The 20,189-nt window shown below is 44.4% G+C and overlaps 1 protein-coding gene across 1 annotated transcript in view; it reads right to left on the bottom strand.

Moving 5' to 3' along the window:
- Window positions 1–12,330: 12,330 nt before the first annotated feature.
- The window catches only part of Vstm4 (V-set and transmembrane domain containing 4), a 91,918-nt gene continuing 84,059 nt past the window's right edge, over window positions 12,331–20,189 (bottom strand). Inside the window, exon 8 of the mRNA XM_031361506.1 lies at window positions 12,331–13,616. Within this exon, the coding sequence (XP_031217366.1) occupies window positions 13,491–13,616 (126 nt within the window). The 3' untranslated portion in view covers window positions 12,331–13,490. The remainder of the gene's footprint in view (window positions 13,617–20,189) is intronic.

Raw genomic sequence — 20,189 nt, 5'->3', positions numbered from 1 at the left:
TCTGGACCTGGACAGGCCTGGCTTTACCTGAGACAAACACCCACCCACCAAGTATTCCTGGTACCTGAGAGATTCAATTTTAACCAGGTGTCTTGTGTTTGTTTTTGCCAAGTGATGACTATCAGGGCTCTATAGATGACAAATGAATTGTTTATATAAAGAAGACTGGCATTTAACAATGGAATCTCAGAGAGGGCCCATGAGTCTTGGAGCCACCAAGGGACTTCTAGGTTCTTTCTGGCAATCTTTCAGGGGCCATGGCCTACTGATCTACACTGGCCCCTATCTTTCTTTCCTTCATGTTCCAGAAGAGAAGCTCGGTCCATGGAAGTGGAAGAAACTGCCTGGCCCAAGCCAGCAGCAGGAGACAGCATGGAGAACCGAGTCTCAGGGACTGTGGAGAACTCAGAGATTGGATTTGCCCATATTAAGATGCAGCGAGGCACGACACATTTGGGGAGGAAGAGACTCTTCAGATGGAAATCTAGATGAAATGTGTTTAGCATAAAAATCAAATCTCACTGAGCCCAAATCAGCTTTCTGTCAGTGAGAGTTCTTGGGCACATATCACATGTCAGATGGAGGTTGCGGTGTTTGTGCATGGGGGTGTGTCCACTGCATGCATGTGCATGTGTATGCATTGGTTTTAGTTTTTTCTCTTATGACATGCTGCCTGAAGCACCTTTCTTAACCTCCCCAGTAAACAACAGGATACTCCAAATTGTTTCCTGCCCCCAAGCTCCTGGAGGTCCAGAGAACACTTACGTTTACCTTGAGCTGAGATCTGAGCTGAGCTCCTCCAAAATGCTGAATCCTCGTTACACCCCTGTCTAAGACTCTTTACTACCTTGTGCCAGGAATGTACCACAGTAGCTTTCATGATCCCATCATGACGGGGAAGGGCAATGAGCACCCTACAGGTGCCCTAAAAACAATGCTTTGCAGCCTGAAATCTGCACAGGAGTCCTCACTGACAGCGATGTCACCATCCACTAAAGCACTTGGCAAGCCATTCAGTCACCTGCCTTGCGCAGGGTCCACTGAGTATACAGTCTATGCCAAGCTGAGAAACTGATGGAAAAGGGCTGAGTCCAGGCACAGCCGCTTAACACACAGCTCTTTGAAATCTGTGACCGTTGTGGGTCACACAAAACCTCTACTGATCAACTTCACACATGCAGAAGTACACACGGAAGAGAGGCCTTGCTCAGGTTTAGACAGCATGACTTGACAGTGGCAGAACCGGCTGAGGCTCAAGCCCAGCATGTCCCCTGCAGTACACAGGAGTCCTGGACCACAGGCACAAGGAAGTCTGGAGCCTCAGCCTTGCATCAGGAATGGCTGTCTTGCTTTTGTCTGCATTGGGGACTCTGTCCTCCTATCAATTGCCTCATCCAGCCTTACTATGAGGGGAGGTACCCAGTCTTATTGCAACTTGATATACCATGTTTGTTGGTGTACCTGGGAGGCCTGCCCTTTTCTGAAGAGAAAGGGAGGAGGGTGGTGAGGGGAGGGCTTGGAAAAGAGGAGGGGGAAAACTGTGGTCAGGATATAATATACAAGAGAATAAATTACTACTACTACTACTACTACTACTACTACTACTACTACTAATAATAATAATAATAATAATAATAATAATAAAATAGGATGGCTGTCTCTCCCACATCCTACTGGGGTTCGAAGAAAGAGGAAAATGTTATGACGCTTTTGGCTGATAGGGAAAACCTGAGCCAGGACCTGTGACAGAGAAGCCCGGTTTGAACACCTCCTACAGCAGAGAGCTCCTCCTGTAGCTGGCGCTGTGAAGGTGAGGTGCATCCTCATGACCTCACCTCACAGTCTCTTCTCCACCCCGGCAGTGGTTTCTCCTTCTCCCTCCCGACAATCCCTTCTTCTGCACCGAGTAGCCCTGCCAGGCATCATGCTTTTTGCCTGGGCTGTCTTTTCTTCTTCTCATTTTACAACACAGGGAAAAAAGCAGCTAATGACTGTAGGTTGTTCTGAAAGTTAAATAAGATGATTGTATGAAACTCCCAGTACAGAGCATGGGCCTCAGAAGCAGCAGCAGCCATAAGAGCAGATGCAGTTTTCACACAGGGTCCGATATGAGAACGGTGCCTTAGCCTCTCCTTCCCTCCCGCTGCCTCTAGCTGTGTGAGTCCCTATTGAGATGTGGCATGGATCCCTGAGACCCTCTGAAAGAATCTGTCCTTACCAAGGTCCTAGGGTAGAGAGTGAATTTTGTCTAGGAAGCATATGCCCGAGAAGAGGACCTGAACACATTTTTCCAAGCCAGAATAGCAGGGCCAGAAATATTTGCAAATCACTTGTCTTGCCAAAGACACCTATCCAGATTATGATGAAAAATTCCTGAAGTGTATTGATAAATAATATAGTAAAAACACACAAGATATTTGAACTTACACATCAATCAAGAAAATCCCTGCTTGGCAAGCAGACACACAGGAAGGCTCTCAATGTCATTGTCATTAGACAATTCAAATGAGAGCTGGGCACATGGCACAGACTTTCGTCTCAGCACCAGGCAGAGGCGAGAGGCTCAGGGCATCCTTAGCTACTTGGTGAGTTTGAAGCCAACCTGGGATACTTGAGATTCAAAATAGTTTTAAAAATATTAGTAGAATATTAGTGATTAGTAGAAAGTAAGGGAAAGAGGAGGAAGAAAGGAAGGAGAAAAGAAGGAAAGAAAGAAAAGAGATAACAAGAGAGGAGGGGGAAAGGAGAGATGGGAGAAAGAAAGAGGAAGGGGAAAATGAGGAAGGGAGAAGGAGGAAGGGATGAGGGAGAGGGAGGGAAGAGGGATGAAGAAGGGGGAGGGAAGAAGGAGAGGGGGAGGGAGGGGAGGGAGGGGAGAGGGGAGGAAGAAAAGAAGGAAGGAGGGAAAGCAAGCACATGGAGACAATGACAGCATTTGTAAAAACTGCTAAAACTCAGAAAACTGAGCACCCGGAGGGCTGGCAAGGGCATGAGGGAACCTGGGCTCTGTACAGCCCATGAGACATAAAATGATGCAAATGCTTGCTTGACAGAATGTGGAAGATCTTCACTGTGGAAGCAGCCATAGAAAAACTGCAAGTGCTGCCCTGTGCAGGGCATGGTTGTACCTCCCAAAGCAACAGTGAACTGAAAACAGGCATCTCAAATGCTGCTGTGCAGCTCACACACTGAGCATTCTGTTGTTTTTCCTAGTGCTGGGGCTTTGGGCTGGAGCTGAGGCTACTCGGTAGCCTCATCTTGTGATACCTGATGTTGCTACTCGATATCACAAGAGAGGATTATAGGTCCTATCATCAGCCTAGGACCAGAGTGAACTCTGAAGTCTGACGTTCAGTTTCTATGGACTATGTTTCATGTTAACACCATCATAAAGTAGAAAACTCATCAGCTGGAAAGTTTGTACACAAACACATGATGGACGAGAATGCCTGACTCCTTTATTTACTATGGATGGAACACAGAATTTCTAATCATTTTCACATGGTAGAATGTCTTCAAACATTTTAAAATGTAAAAAGTGCATGTGTGTGTGTGTGTGTGTGTGTGTGTGTGTGTGTGTGTGTGTGTGTTTGAGAGAGAGAGAGACAGAGAGACAGAGACAGAGAGAGACAGAGAAAGACAGAGAGAAAGACAGAGAAAGACAGAGACAGAGAGACAGACAGAGACAGACAGAGAGACAGACAGAGACAGACAGAGAGACAGACAGGGTGGAAGACATATTCCCATTCAATAGCTGGAGAAGCCTGAGGACCTGGGGGTCTTGGAGTGTAGATGAACCATGATCCTCCTCACCAACTGTGTATCCAGCCCTTTGAGGTTCAGGATGGTGAACAGTGGTCTGGGGTTATAGCAGGGCCCCCTCTTGGAAGCTTTGGGGCCAGGTGGAGCCTGCAGCTGTCTTCTATGGTCCCAGTGCTGATCACTACTTTGAGGTGAGTGCTTTAGGGAACTTAGGTAGCATTTCCAGTTGGCAGTAGGACCTCCATCTCCCCCTGTTGTGATGGCTGCCTCTGTGTTCATGCTGTTAAGCTGATTCTCAGTCCCAGGCTTCCCACATTTATTCGGAGCTGCTGCTAAGGCATCTGTGTCTTCTAAGTTTCCTCAATATATTGATATGAGGATCGACAAGACAGAGGTGCCCATAGACAGACTCAAGGAGATCGGGGACCAGGAGGCTCATGGCTATGGGGGAGCACCGTGCCTGGTTAGTGTCCCAGGAGATGGATATCAGGGGACACCAGAAACAGTGGGACATGCCCTTCAAAGCTCTGGATGCCAAAGGGTAAAATGATCCAGGTGCTGTGATGTCACTGAGTCCCCACTCCTTATAAAAAAAGAAGCTCATACGAATGTCACATTCAAGGGGAAATTACTGGATTCAGCAGGTCTCTCTGACCATACAGCACATTAGTCAAGAGCGAGCTGTGAGGCCTAGCCCAGAAATCACTGAACTCCACCCACCTAAGCTTGATCCAGGGTCCTTCCTTTGGCTCTGAGATACAGCCCAGCTTGTTCCTCCTGTGCCTAACCTGACCCAGTCACCAGTATGACATTTTGCCTCTGCCTTTTACATCACTTTATATGTGTGTTCTCCTCTTTCTGAGCAGTCCCTATACTCGCATAGAATACTGCTTCTTCTCTACAATCCTTGTGCCAAGCCAAGCCTGGTGCAATAGAGGGATGCTGGCTGGCTGTTGTAAAGAGGGCCACAACTCAGGCACCCCTCACGTAGACTAGACTACCATAGGTCAGAGTGAGGCTGTGGCCTGAAGTAAGCCTGGGAGCAGCCATGAATGTGTCAGGAGAGCATCCCTAGCCCAGGAATGACAGTTATACATCTTGGGGTAGATACATACTACTGCAAGAAACAGAAGAACCCTCTGTGATCCTGGTGGGATATGGGATATTCAGAGACTGAGACAGAGGAAACAAAGGCACCAGCAGCCAAGCCATGTGATCTTAGCCACATATGTTGACCAGGCAACTCTCAACACTACTGAGTGAGGCAACAGAGTGCCCCATGGCTCCACCCCAGCTGACACCAGCTTACTTAGTTTTACCTTCTGTCTCAGGGTCCCTTGAGGCAGGCAGGGCACAGTGCAGCTGGTATCACCAGACTGGGAGTCTCACTCGTAGCCTCCTCCCTGAGATATCTGGAGTCAGCCCTCCCTCCAAGGGCTCCGCCAGCCTCTCTCTTAGGCAACAGCTGCCTTTCCTGGGGGAGACATCCCTGTGGAGTGAGGCCAAGCCGAGCTAAGAGCTGAACTAGAGGACTGCTGTGAAAAATAACACAGCTGGTCAGCTGCGCCATTTCCTGTACAACACATAATTAGGTTAGATAAGAAACTAGCTGTGTCTAAGTGCTATAAATGTCTATATTAAGCTATTTTGAAAGTGCCGAGCACTTTGACATTTGAGAGTTCAGAGTAATTGAGGTATTGAAATAAAATTGCTTCTGTTATTTAAAAGGTCATTATCGTCTTCAGCTAGATATATGAGGACTATTTTCCACTCTAGTGAGCCGTTCTCTGTGGCACAATTAGTGTCGCTTGAGTAGAGGCCTGCCAGGGATACTCCCACCCAGCAGCCCCTACCAGAGGCACAAGGTAGAAGTTCAGACGTGTGAAGCAGGAGGAGAGAAAGGAGAAGCCCCTGACACCGCACAGCCCTTGCCAATGGCTCTCCCTGCATAGATGCATGCTGTGCATCTCCAACTCATTCTCTCAAGCATCCCCAAGGATGCTACCATAGTCAGAACAGTGTAGATGAAACATGAGAGTCAGCATCAGCTATCCATGTGACTTGTAGGATCAGGGAGAGACCAGAGCAGAGACCGGAGCAGACCACTGGATGTAGCAATAAGCAGGCTGTGGGAGTCTGTGTCTTTGAGTTTGTGTGAAGAGTATAATAGCCCATGAAGAACATCCCCTGCTCCTCATTCTATGAGAGGAAAAAGACAAGAAACCAGCAGGGAACTGGACACAGCAAGATAGTGGCTGGAAGTGCTAGAAAATGCCAGGGCTGGCTCCTACACACTCCGCTTTGAAGCTCAAATGGCTGTCTATCTTCTTCTCCTTCATCCAAAGCCTTCACCAGTCCTTGTGTTTTCAGTGTTCGTTCCACTGAAGGCACAGGAGCCATAGTGACAGCTGCTGGGACATATGAGATGGAGGATTTAAAGCGATGGTCCCTGGGAGGGAGATTGGACAGGCAATAGTGCTGGCTCCAAGGACAATGAGAAGCTGGCATGTCAGGGAATGGTGGACTGCTGGTCACCAGCCTGAGGCACAGGATCCCTGCCATGCTCACCAGTATCACTGTAGTCCTGAGGATCCAAGCAAATCTAGATTTCAAGCAGTGACCTACAAATGTGGTTGCTGGAGTGTTTTATCAGACATACTAGCTGACATAGCTTTTTAAAGGTCTCATGCTAGCATCTCAACTCTCCATGCCTCCAATTATTGAGTTAAATAAATAGATGCTTTAAGCTACAATTTAAATACCAATGTACTATCTAAGATAGTAAAAAGAAAACTATCCTTGGTTATTACCAATTTACTATACCACAACTTTTCAGCATCTCTCGAAGACACTAAACCTCCAAAGGCTTGCTTTTCAATAGTAGGGAACCTGCTGCTCCTGGGAGGGAATGATGGCGGCTGAGTCCATTATGTGTGGCTATAACAGAACACCTGAAACTGGGGAAGTTATCAAAAATGGGGAGTTAGTTATTTTTTATGATTCTGGAGGCTGACAAGCCCAAAGTCAAGGACTTGATATCTGAGAGCGACTTTTATGCCTCATTGCCCCACAGTGGAAGGCTGAAAGGCAAGAAAACACACTCGGGCTGGCGAGATGGCTCAGCAGCTAAGAGCACTGACTGCTCTTCCGAAGGTCCTGAGTTCGGATCTCAGCAACCACATGGTGGTTTACAACCACCCATAATGAGATCTGACGCCCTGTTTTGGTGTGTCTGAAGACAGCTACAGTGAATTACACTGGAGCAAGCGGGACCAGAGTGAGCAGGGCCATCCTGAGTTCAATTCCCAGCAGCCACATGATGGCTCATGACCATCTGTACAGCTACAGTGTACTCATACACATTAAATAAATAAATAAATAAATAAATAAATAGAAAACACACTCGCCAGGCAGCTGAATACATAGTATCTAATTCTTACATGACACATCAGTTCATTCATAGGTAGATCCCTCTTGACCTAATCACCTTTCATTAGGCCCCATCTTTCAATATTGTTCCATTGGGGACACAGTCAAACTGCAGCAAATGGTGGTGACACACCCTCTAAGTTATATTTATTTAGATAATCACACTGTAAGAGACCCTGTGCTGAGGGAGACTGCAAAGCTGGTCACATAGGAAGCATGGACTCTTTCAAAGCAGAGACTCAAACAGGTAATGCCCCATGTTCAAGGTAGGGCTGTTCAGGATACAAACGTCTATGGACAAACGAGTGGACACCCACAATGGATCAGCTTTCTAAAGGACGTTCAGACCTGTGCTATAACACCGATAGCCCTGAATACATTTTACCGACTGAAATAAGCTAGACACAAAAGGCAACAACCTACTACATAATAAGCTACGTAATCCCACTTAAATGAGTCATTCAAGTAGTCATCGCATTTATAGAGACAGAAGAAACAATAGTGATTTTCGTGATCTGTGGGACCGGAAAGCAGGGGGGGTTACTGTTTTACTTAGGGAAAATAAAACCTTGCTAGCGATGGTGTTGAGGAAGTTTCTACATCAGTATGAATACCCCTGATGCCACAGAATTGTACCCATGAAAATTATTAAAATAGAAACATTTGTATTATATATATATATACATATACATATACATATACATATACATACATATATATATATATATATATATATATATATATATATATATATATTCCCCATAGCGAACAAAAGTCTTAGGATGAGGAAAATAAAGAAGTGTGCCCCCTAGTGTGGTTAGGACTGCAGGGGACACAGAGCAGCAGGCTACAAAGCAAAGGAGGAGTGTAGAGTCCCATCGGACATTTATCTTACTGAGGCCCGTCCATGCTGCAGGCTGAGACCCATGTTTCAGGAAGCCATTCTGAGAGCTACATGAATAGGGGTTACCGAGCCGGTCACGCAGCCTGACTCAACATCACACAAGGAGGCAGTGAGGATTTAGCAGGGATTTGAGGGCAACTCAAGACAACAAAGAAAGAGAGCTGAACCAGGTTGGCATGAGCAGGGAACCCATTTACTGAAGAGCCAAGGAGGGATGGGGAGTCTGGGGCTTCCTCGGAAAGATCGCTTTTTAAAAGATGTGCTATAGGGCTAGGGATAGAACGCCATGGTAAAACATGTACCTGGCATGTCTGTGGGTTTGATCCATAGCACATTAAACACGTGTTGAATTTAGGGAGCTATGTACAATGCCACCACAGACCCTTGGAAATAGAAGCAACCTGTGAACATAAACTACTCCTGCCTTCTTCCAGAGTGCCTATTTCACCCAAGGAAATATACTACTGTATTTCTAAATTTTAAACAAATTCATCAGTATTAACTGAGGCTGGAACCCAGGGCCTTGTACACACTTGACAAGAATTCTATCACTGAGCAGCAGCACCCTACCCCATGGCCAATTTATGAAACACACCCAAGAGACACAGATTGGCTTCTAAGTTGACTCCAAGACGAGCTATCTTCTTAAGAAGTGTGGACATTTTCCCCCAGGCCTCAGAGTCTAACTGTAGTTTCCAGACAGATGGTTCCAGAAGCTGTCGGGAAGTTCTGAATCTATAGGGTTGGCCCAGACTATCATCATTGTCCATAGGTCCTGTGCCTCCCATGAAAGAATCTACCACCTTCTTGTCCCACAGAGGAGGAGTTTCTGCAGCCTGTCAGAGTATATACACTCAGAATTCCAATCCCAGACACGGGCCCTGAGGTTGGAAGAGGGGGCTTGCAAGCCCACACAGCCTGTTGCCCCCCACAGACAAATGTGTTATTCCAGGCTGCTCTCTCATGGAAAATGGCAGTGACTCAGTCTAAATATAGCAGTGTCTTTCTGCTGAGTTTGGAAGGCCTGGGCCATGTGGTTTGGGCAGAAGGCTTAGATGATGGCTTTAGAAAGAAATAGAATCTACAGAAAAAAAGACGAGCCCCCACCCCCCTCCACCACACTGCTGCTACCTCTCTCCTCAAGTTTTTATTCCAAAGCACATTCATATTGCTTTCTCAAGGGTTATTGAGTTTCTAAGTACTGAGAGGCCATGCCCTGTGTTCCTACAATTTAAAAATGAGAATTACTGAGCATGCACCAAGATACAATATCAACTCCACTTTGTCTCTGTAGAGGTCCACCAGTGAGCCCCCCTGAGAAGAATTCAGAGTATCTCCTCAATCTCCCCGGCCCCTCTGCCTGTCCACTCACCTCCAATCTCCTCTGGCATCTCATCTGCTCTAGACCTGTTGTACTGGACACTTGACACCATTCAGATCCGGCCACCTTTGTTCTCCATTGAGGATTTTGCCTACTGCCAAGGCTACATACAGCTTTGGCCTAACACTCTGAAGACACCTCTACTCTCAAGGAGCTCAGGATCCATATTTCTGTTTCCAACACTTAACATCCTTGCTACTCAACGTGACTCTCAGTTCAGAAGCAGGGGCATTCTTTCTGGAAGATACTGAGAAACTCAGAACCTCAGGTTCCATTCCAAGCCCCCCAAACCAGGATCTGCAATCTACCAAGGCTGCAAGTGATCTGCATACCATACAGAGAGCCCTAATCTAAGGCCCAACCACCTGCACGCTCCACTACAGAGGCAGCTCAGTGAGACCACACTAAATGCAACCTTTCTCCCACGCTGTAAATCTCTGCTTTGTTTTCTTTTACAAGGAAAACCTTCTGTTCCACACGTGGGGATTGGGGTACCGTTCAGGGTGGGGTCATCATCCCTACCACGTGGTTACCTGGTCTCACAAAAGGGCTGGCTCCAAATGACAGAACTAGTTATTCTCTCAATCTTAATTAAGTTCCCTAAGTCAGGACTGGAAAGGCATCCTGTTGTGGGGAACCATCTTAAAACTCAAAGTGAACACAAAACCCATCCTCTGATATGCCTGCATGGTACATTGGAGTGAGCCTGGTGGCACTGCTCCAGATGTGGCATCCCTCCTCTAAACCTGAGGGTCCCTTCCTTAGAGAGTGTGATATACCTTGTGTGCCTTTAAAGGATCTCCACTTGCTAGTCAACTGGCCCTTTAAGAATTCTTAGCCATTAGAACTGCTTGACCATATGACCTTCAGTATTAGTTGCCTCTTAGATTTCTGGGAACAGGAAAAGACATAAAAAGGCAACTGAGGCTGAGGCAGGGCAGGGCGGAGCTAGCAGAGTAAGAAGAGAAGGCGGTTGGTGGAGAAGATGCTGTTAGGAGACAGGTGAGCTAGCAAAAGCTGAGCTGAGCAGATAGGCTAGAACAGTTGTTATAGTTTGGCACTGCTAGTTTTGGGAAAACTGGGAGAAGGGACTATTTAAAGCAGACTGTTGGGGAACTGAAGGGGAAATGGTTGGGAGAAATGTTCGAAGAGGCTGGGCTGGAAATTGGGAGGAGGGCTGGCCAGGAGTTAAGAGAACTGGTTACTGTTCTAAAATAGCTAGCCATTTTACATGCTGGCTGAGATTCTCCACTGAGAAGGATGCGACTCAAACAGTAAGGGACACAGAACAGTGGAGGTTCACAGTTAAAAGGACAGTCCACCTTCCACATGCATACATGATTTAACCACCCATGCATCGAGACTGTATGGTGCTGAGTATGTACGCTCTCGTTTCCTGGTCATTATTTTCTAACTGGTATTTTTATAGCATTTATATTGTATTAAGTGCTATAGGTAATCTAGAAGTGACTTAAGTATTTGGGGGAATGTGAGGAGGTGATACATAAGTGTTATATTTTATATAAAGGATGGGCACTGTAGCTTTGGAGAGCTGTCAGGGTCTGAGAAACAACCCTGAGGAACAATGGATGGCTGCTCAGCCCTTGGGAGACCAAGATGGAAGCAGGCTCTTTGAGTCAGGGAGCTCTGTCTTCCCATGCTGTAAGAAAGTGTGACTCACAAAGCCTTTCCGAATTGTATCCATTGCTATCTGTCTAGACAGGGCAGAATCTACATTTAAATAGTAGGACACTGAGGCAGCTTGTGGTTAAAAGAAGAAAGAGATGAGTCTGGGAAGGATTTAGGGGACCCGGACTGGCTTATGTGCTGGCAGGACATTTTTACCTGTTCTTAGCCTCCATGAGCTTCAGCCTCTTAGCCTCAGAAGGAAAGGAGAGGTTCTTTCTCACACGGGCTGGCTGGCTGAGATGGAGTATGTGCATCCTTTGGACTGTATTTGTGGGCTGGGGCAGGAGCCCTATTCTTGGTGCATTGAGGGTATGGCCATCAGATCAGGATGATAAACATGACTCTGGTGATCCCACATAGTGATACATTAAAATCTAGGAAGTATCCGTGTCCATTTTGTGCCCTTCAAGAAGTGCTAGGCCCAGTGTGGTGTCCCCTGAGTGCTAAGGAGCTTTCGTCCTGTCATGAAGAGGGAATCCTAATGAATTCCAGCCTTCCCATGCTAGGGCTGTTTCAGCTCAGGGCTGTGACTCTGAATGCAGCACATCATCAAGCGATCTTCCTTCTGGTCCCCTTTCATGCCACCTATAAAGATTCCTTACCATCTGTGGGCTAGGCCAAAGTTCATCCCCAAATTTGAGCCTATCTGCAGTCCGTATCTGAGAAGCCATTACTCTAAACAATAAGGTCATGTTTGCTTTAATTGCATGGAACATAAAAGCAGCTGTCCATTTGGGAAACTACTCAGTGATTACATCATCGTTCCTTATTGATGCCTTATCCCAAGAACTCTTTGCACTTTCTAGATGATGGATGCTTCCCCTCACTTAGCTTCAGAAATGTTGATTCACGGTTAGTGGTCTATTTGGTGAAGAGAGAGCAACTAGACACATTTTCTAAGCAAGAACGCCAAAACATGTCACTTCACATAAGCACCAGATACAAATTGCTCATTGCCCCTGCTCTGAGGGTGCTGGTATGGTTCCTTTTTGGAGAAGGCAGAGAGACAAGCTCTACAGGGATGCTGTGAGGCTTCTATCCCCCATTAAAAGGACATATTCAGTGGATTCCCCCATTCCCACAACTTGTGTAACTGTGATACAAATTGAGGTAATAAAAAACCTCAAGTCCTACAGTGAGACAGAGGGCACAACTCACACCCCAGCTGTTTAAAATAGATAATTTATCATATATACATTGTAAAATTACAAAGGCAAACAATGTTTATAAAGTGTAGTGAGTGGCCACCAGAGTACACATACATCAAGAAGCATCCTTGATAGCACTTCGGAAATCAAGATGACTCTCTTACTTCCATTAAGTCTGGCATTCTTCTACATTATTTAGGTTCACAGAGCAACTTCCCCATAGACTTATGTCTCATGGTCCCCTGACATCCACCCAAGGCAATCATGGTTCTCCTCGAAGGATGAGACAGTCAAGTGCTTGCCAAGGGTTGAGTACTCCTGGACATAGTTCCCCAGCATGCTTTGTGCTTTCATTTCTCTGCCGAGGGAATGATGAAAGGCTCCACTCTCTCTTGAATGGGAGTTGACCAAGCTTGGCACACTTTGCTCACTTATGTGATGTACCCACCGGAACTATACTCGAGTCTTTGGAAAAGAGAGAACAATATGTCTTCCTCACACTCTAGGTCCATTCTGCCAAAGGTGGAACAAACAAGTTGCAAGGGTGTTCTTGTATATCTACAGCCCTGGCGAAGTATGGCTCTAAAGACGTAAGTACAGAATTTTCTGAGCCACACCTTCCTCGGGCTTTCATCTACCAGCACCTCTGCCTTCACATGGCCAGCTTCAGAGCATCTATTCAAAGCAATGGATGTCATTATAAGTGGCTGCTGCCATCGCCACCTGGGGCTTGCTCTGCCCTTGGTGTCCCAAAGCCTTAGAGAACTAGTGAGTTCATATATCCCACCTCTCTCTGTGACCTTTACAGGCATTTCCTGTGGCTATAAACTTGGTGCTTAATGTCTTACACAGAACAAGAGTGACTGATTAAAATTTAGATTTGATTTTTTTCCCCAAAACTTTAAGACTCAAGAAGAGGAGGAGTTGGTTTGTTGACTCAGCAGATGCTCTCAGAAGCAGAGTCCTTGCACTCAGTGACTTCTTATCTTGAGAGACATGCCCAAGGGCTGGTCCCTTCTCTTCTGGGAAGTGTGTACCTCTTAGAAGACATCAGAATGCCATGGGAAGGGGCTCCCTATCACACTGAAGGCACAGGTGAAAATACAAAAGTAGGGAGTTTGTTTCTGAGTATCATAAATAACTGGGAGCACAGGTGACAGCCAGAGAGGAGGTGTCACTACAGCTGGTTCTCCTCAAAGAGGATCTGTGCATACACGGTGCTGGTGGGGACGCCTTTGGCAGCCCGGTGTGGTTTGATCAACTCCAGCTCAGCATAGGTCAAGTTTTCCTCGGTGATCTTGGGCTATATAGAAAAAAACAAAAGGCAAAACATAATTCATGCTGACTACAGACAGTCATCCACCATGTGCTTGTTTATCAAGTATATCTTTTCACAGTACTTATAGGTTGGTAAGAAAAATGTGTAGGGAAAAATAAGTAAGAACATATGTACAGACAAGTCATATTAAAGGTGTAGCTCACTGCCCTATGTAGAACACCATGCTCTACCAAGGGACACTGGGATTAGTGTTTAAGTTCTTATCAGTTACTCACAAAAGCTACTAGACTCTATCTCACAAAGCAGAGTAATAGCTCTGGTCAAAAGGAAATGTACAAGACACAGAAACAAGCCTACTGGCAATTAATAACAAACTTAGAAAATTTGTGAATGGAGTCATTATATAACTAAAACTTCAGAGTATCTGGAAAACTATAATGAAGAAAAATATATATATATATAGTCGTTGTTGTTGTTTTCAAGACAGGGTTTCTCTGTAGAGCCCTGGCTGTCCTGGAAATCACTCTGTAGACCAGGCTGGCTTCAAACTCAGAAATCTGCCTGCCTCTGCCTCCCAAGTGCACTACCACCATCCAGCTGAAGAAAATATTTCTTAATACATGTTAATGAGTATAGAGAGAAGCATGGTCATGGAACATTCTAGTTTAAGTGATTATTATTTAATAACACAAAAAGGGTTAAGCATTGACTTAATTTGAGTTTCCATTGCTGTGAGGAGGCACCATGACCACGGCAAACTCTTATAAAGGAAAACATTTGACTGGGACTGGTTTACAGTTTCAGGTTTAGTCCATTATCATGGCAGGAAGCATGGTGACATGCAGACAGACGTATTGCTGGAAAAGGAGCTGAGAGTTCTACATCTTGATCCAAAGGCAGCGGCAGGAGACTGTGTATCACTGGGAGTAGCTTGAGCATGTGAAGCCACAAAGCCCACCCTCACAGTGATGCGCTTTTCCCAACAAAGCCACACCTCTTCATAATACCACTCTCTATGGACCAAGCATTCAAATATATGAATCTATGGGAGCCATTCCTATTCAAACTACCACAAGCGTCCCACTCAAGAAGTTAGGAAGTGAACAAAGCAAGCAAAAAACAAAAAACAAAAATAAAAAACAAAACCACCAAATAACAACAACATCCAACCAGAATAACAAGGACAAAAGCAGTAAAACCAGAAACTACACAGAAAATCTCTAAAAAATCAGGTATTTGAAAGTACCCATAATATGCATATACTGAAAACCTGATCACTATAAAAAGGAAAAAAAATGTAAGATAGCAAGAACTAGTAAAACAGAAAACAAAAAAGGAAATAGAATATAAAGGAAGAAAATTTACATACTGTTAGAAGACTGCTTGGCTCAATATACTAAAAAGAAAATTTGAAACAGGGTAAAATGATAATGTCCCAGAAAAATATAAATGACAAATGTTAAATGTAGGAAAACTGAATTTGCTGAACACCCTCAGAGGGGCAATAAGGAAGAGCTGCCTCTTCAGTGTACCGGGAGAGCAGTTACAGGGCATCTCTGAAGGAAGTGCCTAGGAACATCTCACATCATTAAGTTGATTAGAGAACAAGAAGGAAGAAAACCTTGGTGGGTTTTAGAACAAACCCTGTGCTCATGTATGTTTTCATTCAGGTTTATTCAGGAGGATGAAGAGGCCCGTGATCATATTGAATATAACAGGCAATCATATATTCAAGTGGATTTTATTCTGGAAATCAAACATGGATCAGTATTTTAAAATAATTAATAGGAAGGACTGCACATGGTGGGTCTGATTGTTCTGGCAGCACATGTATAGTAGAGGATTGCAAATTCAATCATCAATAGGAGGAGAGGACCTCGGCCCTGTGAAGGTTCTGTGCCCCAGTGTAGGGGAATGCCAGGGCCAAGAAGTGGGAGAGGGTGGGGTGGCAAGCATGGGGAGGGCGGAGGCAACAGGGGTTTGTTCTTGTTGTTTTTGTTTGTTTGTGTTTGTTTGTTTGTTTTTTAGAGGGGAAACTGGGGAAGGAGAAATTTACATGTAAATAAAATATCTAATAAAAAAATAATTAATAGGAAAAGATCAAAAGAGAGAAACATCGTGATTATCTCTATAAATGCTGGAAAGCCATTTGGTAACACTGAAAAACTACTCTTGACAAAAATCAATCTTTGAATGACATAGTCACAGCTGTGTGTCTTCTTAATATGACTAAGAATGTTAAGATAATGAAAAAAACTTGAGTGTGATGGCATTCAGAAGGCAGAGGCAGGTGTATCTCTTGAGTTCAAGGTCATCCTGGTCTACAGAGAAAGTTCCAGGACAGCCAGGGATGCACAGAGAAATCCTTTCTCAAGAAAACAAAAAAGATAATGAATAGTTGGCAATCCAAGTCTGGTGATACTAAAATTATACACCTGAAATAATTTAAATATGTTAATACTGGGAGATAAATAGACATATTTATCAGTGGGACTGGCTAGAGACTCCAGAAGTCAACTAAGTTATCTTTTAGCAAATATTATCGGAATATTTAGGAGAAAAAATAAAACGAAATCACACCCTATATCAACCCCACATAAGTTTAAAATATGTAAACTCCTAAAACTATTGAAAGAACACATGGAGAACTTTCAGGAAAACCATTTTAGTAGTGGTTTACAAACCATTTAAGATGGTTTTTACAAATGGAACATTGTCCTGCTCTAGATGGCAAAATTCTAAATCAAGTCAAAGAACAAGTAAGATGTTTGTAGCTCATATCTAAGGGGCTTACAGTTCAGCAAAGATCTGAACAATCAACCCACTGGGGAACAAAGAAAGGGGTACCAGAGACCCCTGGTGACTTCCAGGAAAGCAGGAGGTGGCAGAGACCCCTGGTGCCTCTCAGGAAAGCAGGGGATGCCAGAGACCCCTGGTGGCTACTAGGAAAGTAGGAGATGCCAGAGACCGCCTGTGGCTCCCAAGAGAGGACATACAACAGCTCTTGCACAGATTAAGTCAGATAGCCTAGCTCATCCTGAGACCCATAGTTTTGCTCTTAGTTCTTTGAAAATTTCCTAGGTTTGTGTTTACCATGTTCACACCTCCTCAACTCCTCCCAGATGCCCTCTTCACTACCCAGCCAACCTCATGCACTCTTTTTCCATCCACCAATTCCAATGTGGGCTACCTATATGTTCATGGATGTGTGGCCTTTTACTGGAGCAGGGTCAAACTGTGTATGTGGCAACAATCGTAAAGAAAACTGACTGCTCCCCAACCCCCAGCAGTTGTCAGTTGCCAATAGCTCCTTGTCTGGGCCTGGAACTTCACATTCACCATATTTACCTCCTCTCTCCATGCTTCAATTTGGTCTGGCTTGCATGGGGCTTGTGCATCACTATTACTATATCACAATCACTATTAGGGAACGTCACAATTTTAAATCACATTTATGTGGGACTTTTTGTCTTTAAGTTTCCAAACATGTTTGAAGTTGCCCAAACTATCATGTCCTCTTATCTATTCCTGACGAGATTATTCTTTGAAGCAAGGAAAGAAAATGAGAGATACTCATGTTCTTCAGTGGAAACCTGAGAATTTATAGAATGGAACATATGTTGCTGTATCTTAAAAAAAAAAACAAAAACAAAAAACAAACAAACAAAAAAACCCCACAGAGGTGGGGCCTGGTAGTTCAGTAGCATGCTGCTTACCAAATATGTGCAAAGGCCTGGGGTTTGACCCTTGGTTTCAAAAGTCATTTAAAACTGATGGAGCTGAACATGGTCTGTGTAGTGTCATTTGTGAAAATATGTGTGCTTGCATATATGTGGGCAAACATATCCACATGTTACCCTTGGAAATTGGCAACTGGAGAATCCAATGGCCATGATTTCAAGGGGTGTAAATTGGTTGACTGAGGGAACTCATACTTTATTATATATTCTTTGATTAGTGCATTTTGGATGTTACAATAGGCTTCTATTTACCTGGTTAATTTAAATTTGTAACTGGATAAGTAAAAGTGGTCACTAATTTAGAGTCATCAATATTTTCATCTCAGCAACTCTGCACTTCTAGCCTTTGATGTTAGATTTGAGCTTATGGTATTCAGCTTTTGTTTTGTTGTTATTTTCTATCACACTCCTTTAAAACAACAAACACAAAACCTATATGCCTCACAAAGAAACTGTTGACAAGGAAGGGAAGTTTCTCAAATGGAATGTCAAAGCAGAGAGCCTTTGTTATTTTCAGACAAAACACCAAAAAGACCGGAACAAGAGGCAAAAGGTGGATGAAGAACTTCATGCCGGGATATCCAGCCCGAGTGACTTCTGAGTGAGCGACTGGCACACCTGTCTAGCCGTTTTTCAAGTTCAAAGTTAAGCACATTTGTAGGGATGGAGTCTCTGCTTTCCTATTGACACCAAAAGTCTTTACACAGCTTTCTTACCCCTCCACATCGTACCAGCCAACAGACCCCAACGTATGCTCTGGCCTTTTGCTTAATTACATTTCACATTGTAACGATTCCATTTAGAAACACCACGTGTCTTCCAATAAGTACTCAAAACCCAACTCATGTAAATTTTAGAGCCCAGGTTTATGAAATCATATTGTCCAGTTGTTTTATTGCATTACTTTGAAACTGTATTGTTTTCTAGCGTAGATTATCTGTTTATTCTTAAGTTATTTCATTACGTTTGGATATGAAAAATAACACCCGCTTTCTCAATACAGGTCACCAGGCTGGCTTGGCTGATGTGTTGTTTTCATACATTTTTATGATGTTCCTATAGTAAACATAATTTAATAAAGCCAAAGCACACTAAATAAATAATTGCATCTAGAAAAGCAATAAAAACAAATAAAATTAGTACTTTCATAAGTGGGAAAGGTACTTCAATTACTGCTACAAGCAACAACCCACCATAAAATGTGTACAATCATTTCCCTTATGCATATTTCTGGAGTGTAATAATTTGATTGAAGATATGAGGCAGCACGCAGGAGGCTCAGGAGTGTGAAGTGTATACAGTTTACAACAGAAGATGCATAATATCAGTGCTTGGCACCTTTAAAGGACCTATTGTTTTCCTGGCAGGTGCAGTTGGTTGGCACTATCAAACATGTGCTTAACTACACTCCCCACCCAGCTCAGTGAACCGAAAACAAACTCCTCACAGCTAGGGAAGGCAGGCAAATGTGCTCTTCTCAATAATTTTCAACAACCCATCTTTGTTTACATTGATGCCTCAGTAAAGCTCATGCTACTTAAAGAAGGAGGCTAGAGATACTTTCTGGCTTCTCCGGAAGACTAGGTAAGACTAGAGCACAGAGGGCTGGAGAGATGGCTCAGAGGTTCAGAGCACTGACTGTTCTTCCAAAGGTCCTGAGTTCAAATCCCACAACCACATGGTGGCTCACAACCATCCATAACAAGATCTGATGCCCTCTTCTGCTGTGTCTGAAGACAGCTACAGTGTACTCACATATAATAATAAATAAATCTTTGGGTCGGAGTGAGCGGGGCCGGAGCAAGCAGAGGTCCTGAGTTCAAGTTCCAGCAACCACATGATGGCTCACAACCATCTGTACAGCTACAGTGTACTCAGATACATAAAATAAATAAATAAATCTTTTTTAAAAAGAGTAGAGCACAGAGAGTAAAGCCAGAAGCCAGGAAGAGAGAGTTGTGTAACCATTCTAGGTGGCGAGGGCTTGCAATAGCACAGTCAGGTAAGGGATCTTTAGCAAGGCCTTGATTGCTATAGCCCAGGCGCTCTCACTGTAACCTTGGCTAGATAAACCCAGCTTAGCTATCAGCTACCATCCCCAATGTTTACAGCAATTCCAGTCCATGACAGAAGTGCTTGGTCTATGGAGATGGGCCAGGAAGCACCCTGTTAGTTCTCTACAGGTCCCCAGCTCTCAAAACATTACTCTTCGGGCCTGTGTCGTATTTTTTGGATGCTGGGGGGGATAGAGTTACAATTAGTTCTCTGTTTCTCTCAGTTCTGCAACCAGATGTGGATTAAAAATGTTTGTGGGAAAAGTTGCATCTGTATTAAACATGTGGATTTCCCTGGCACTCTCTACACAGCTCAGTGACTGTTCGTGTGTTCTTATGTTCGCATTTGCATTATCTCTGGTAGGTGAGTCATTAAGGGATGATCCCAGGTGTACAGAGGACATACGGAGGCCACATTTTGATGTGGATATGCATCGTTTTATGTGAAGGATTTGTCGTTTGGTTTACATGGGGAATTCCAAAAGCATTTCTCCAAGGAATCAGAAGGCTGGATATGCATGGGCATTATGCTTGGAGCACAGGCTTCAGCCAATCTAACCCACTGTTTCCAAGCTCCCTTGAAGCCCTAGGTTTCACCAAACATGTAACAAGAACTTCCAAAGTGGGATCCACAGGGCTCTGATAGAGCCACTCCTTAGACACAGATGCTGCTGAATATACTAGAGGCAGGTGCAGAAAGTGGGACTTCCTGAATGGGTCAAGAGCACCTCTCCAGTCTTGTTTCTTCCTCTTCCTCTTCCTCTTCTTCCTTTGCTTTTCTTTCCTCCTCCTCCTCCTCCTCC

The sequence above is a fragment of the Mastomys coucha genome, unplaced genomic scaffold (assembly GCF_008632895.1).
Source record: "Mastomys coucha isolate ucsf_1 unplaced genomic scaffold, UCSF_Mcou_1 pScaffold9, whole genome shotgun sequence".
In the NCBI taxonomy this organism is placed as follows: domain Eukaryota; kingdom Metazoa; phylum Chordata; class Mammalia; order Rodentia; family Muridae; genus Mastomys; species Mastomys coucha.
This window is presented reverse-complemented; position numbering and strand designations above follow the sequence as displayed.